Raw genomic sequence first — 2,980 nt, 5'->3', positions numbered from 1 at the left:
TTGCGTAAAGAATTTGTGGAGTATTCATCAGACTATTGAAGCTATAGTCTATACTACTTTATAGGAACAAAAAAAAAAAGAAAAAGACATAAATACTTTTTTAAGGTTGAACTGAATCACATTTATGTGTTTTTTTGTCTGTTTTTAGGTATGATGGACAACCAAGCTGATAAGTAAAGAAGAAATGTGTTCAAAAACTGAAATAGCTGTTGCTTCATCAAATGAACGCAACAAGAAGCTCAGGTGTGCAATGAAGCAACGTCGACCCTTCGGACCAAACTTAAAACTTTTCCCTTTTTGTTTCCAACACATGAAACAGTAACATTTTTAAATCTACATGTAAATAAATTCAGATGTGCGCCTTTGTTTTCTATAAAAAGTACAGACTAATGATGACGTCTTTGAGTAACTATGTTTATGAATGACGCAGAGGTCATTGAGAGGTTTGGTAGCTAATTGTGTAGCCCATAACAAACGAAAATGTAGGTGCTGTAGTCATGGAACTGCACAAATCATGAACAGTTCATTGTATAAAATATGTTTCAGTTTAAGGTGAAACCTTGTGAAATACTTAGTGAAAACAACCAGGCATTAGAACAGATCTGTGAGTCTGTTTTAAGATTTACAGACTGAATTGTGGATTTTTTTTATTTGTAAATTAGAGGTTTTTATACTCGTATTCTTCCTGTCCTGTACATATCTTTTTTTTTTTAACCAAGATCTGTTTTTCTGAACTGTGGTTTATTTTTCTACATCTGTTTCGATTGTATGTCTATTAGTGTTTTATTTTATATTTGCTATGTTTGTGTGAAACTATACAGAAATGTAACCGGTCCAAAATGTCATGTTTTGATGTGGTTCAGGAATTATTTCTTTTTGTCTTGAGTCGAGAACATGCGTATTGTTTGTAAAGCTTGAACTAATTTGTGTATTTCAGATGGGTACTGTAAAAAAAACAACAAAAAGAACTTGTTCTACAAGTGTTTGAATTTAAGGCTGGATTTGAGCATAAATCTGGGAAATGTTTTTCTGAAATTTGATTCACAGATTTAGAACCACTAAGGTCAGAAAAACAAACTTGACTGTACAAACTCTGGGAGATATAAGTTAAATTACTTGAAACATTGTTGATTTGTCAACACTTTTACAGAATAACTGAAGCAGCCATGTTTTTTACAACTGAATCATTTCTTATTATGTCCAGATATTAATTAGCTTTCAGAAAAGCAGCTTTACAGAACTTACAGCTGATGTTTTTATTTGTCCTTATTTTTGTCAGGTCTGAATCCCTCCAACAATTTTTGGAAAAAAGTTAACTCTTAAAGTGAATAAAACATGAGATGGATTTATGTTTTAATTTTGTGATTATAATCCTGTTTCTAAAAAAAAAAAAAAGAATTGAGACAATGTACCAAATGAGAACTCAATAAAGTTGCTGATAAATTGCTATGAAATGTTAAAAACCAGAAACGGTATTCATGCTGATAAGTTATTTCCTAGTTGATTCTCGTGTGGAAGGAGTGATTTGACCTTTTTCATTTTGCCTTTCTTTTCCTGTTAAAACTTTTCCAAGAGTGACCGCTTTGGCTACTGCTTAAGAGAGATTTTTTTGGTCGGTTTTCTGGTAAAACTGAAGATTTTTATGTATTAAGTCATTTATTAATGGATGCATTTCCAACTACTGCGGATCTCTGTGAAATACTTTTACACAGAGGTGTGGTGTGGAAGGAAAAAAAAAAATCAAAGCTGGTATATTAGGCCTCGAGCTTCATAGCACTGTTCAAAATGCCAGCTTTCCCATCAGACAGTCTCTGTTACAGCAGGCAGGCCACCTGTATGCTGGTTATCCCCGCCTTCTCAATTTACCCCCAGCTAATCAAACTCCAGCTATCACTGCTCCCTCCATAAAAGAGCCAGGTTTGAGGCAGGTCTCCTTCTCTGCAGGGTTCCAAGATGGCCACTACAACGACACGTCCACAAGGGAACAAACATTTCACTCATTTGCAGTACGTAGGAGATGATGTTTGTTGTTGGCGAAGCCGCTTCACTGGATCCAGACGCCCAGTTCTCCTTCAGCATGTCCAAAGGGCCTCTAACCTGTCTCTCATGAAGCAACTCAAAAGGAGAAAAACCAGTTGAAGCTTATGGTACTTCTCTGTATGCAAACAAAAGAAAAGGCTACCATTTATCCCAGTTTTTGCCAGTATCATCATTAAACTTTCTCAATATTTGCTTTATTGTGCCATTAAATTGTTCTACCAAACCGTCGGTTTCTGGATGGTATAGAGTACGAATACCTTTTACACCCAGATGATCATAAAGACTTTTCATCACTTGTGACATGAAATTGGTACCTTGATCTGCCAGAATCTCCTTTGGGATACCAACTCTGGAGAAAAGGTCTACTAAACACCGGACAATGTGTTTGACCTGCAGAGAACATAATGAATAAACATCTGGATATCTGGTTGCATAATCACAGATGACTAATGCATATTTATGGCCATTACTGCTCTTAGGTAAAGGACCTATGATATCCATGGTGATTCTCTCATAAGGAACAGTCATTATTGGTAATGTCTGCAACTGGGCACGGTCTAAAACTTTAGTGGGGGCTACTAATTGACAGTTATGACACGTTTTGCAGAATCCAACCACATCTTTATATAATCCTGGCCAATAAAAATGTTGAGCAGCACGATTATATGTCTTTGCCTGTCCTAGGTGCCCTGACCATGGTACAGTGTGAGCCAAATGCAGAATAACTGAACGGTATTCTTTTGGCACAACAAGTCTGGGTTCATCAATGTTCGCTGGATACAAAAAGTTTATCCTTCATAATGAGAGGGTTTCCTGCTAAACTTTTGAACTCTACAGTACTCTCTTTATTAAAGAGAGGGTTCAAAGATGGATCGTTTTCTTGACTCTCTTTAACCTGTCTGTCACGAGAGGACCCAAATTTGGGTCCTCTCGTGACAGA

General features: G+C 36.2%; 1 protein-coding gene across 2 annotated transcripts in view; it reads left to right on the top strand.

Moving 5' to 3' along the window:
- Positions 1-1,466, top strand: part of LOC106941687 (uncharacterized) — a 29,722-nt gene extending 28,256 nt beyond the window's left edge. For both annotated transcript variants that reach the window (XM_015024780.1, XM_015024779.1), the window contains one exon: positions 149-1,466. In XM_015024780.1, coding sequence (XP_014880266.1) covers positions 149-177 — 29 coding nt within the window. In that variant the 3' untranslated portion in view covers positions 178-1,466. The remainder of the gene's footprint in view (positions 1-148) is intronic.
- Positions 1,467-2,980: the final 1,514 nt, after the last annotated feature.

The sequence above is a fragment of the Poecilia latipinna genome, unplaced genomic scaffold (genome assembly GCF_001443285.1).
Source record: "Poecilia latipinna isolate Pla-1442-1.1 unplaced genomic scaffold, P_latipinna-1.0 Scaffold3805, whole genome shotgun sequence".
NCBI lineage: Eukaryota > Metazoa > Chordata > Actinopteri > Cyprinodontiformes > Poeciliidae > Poecilia > Poecilia latipinna.
Note: the sequence above shows the minus strand (reverse complement) of the source record. Positions and strands in the feature narration are given on the sequence as shown.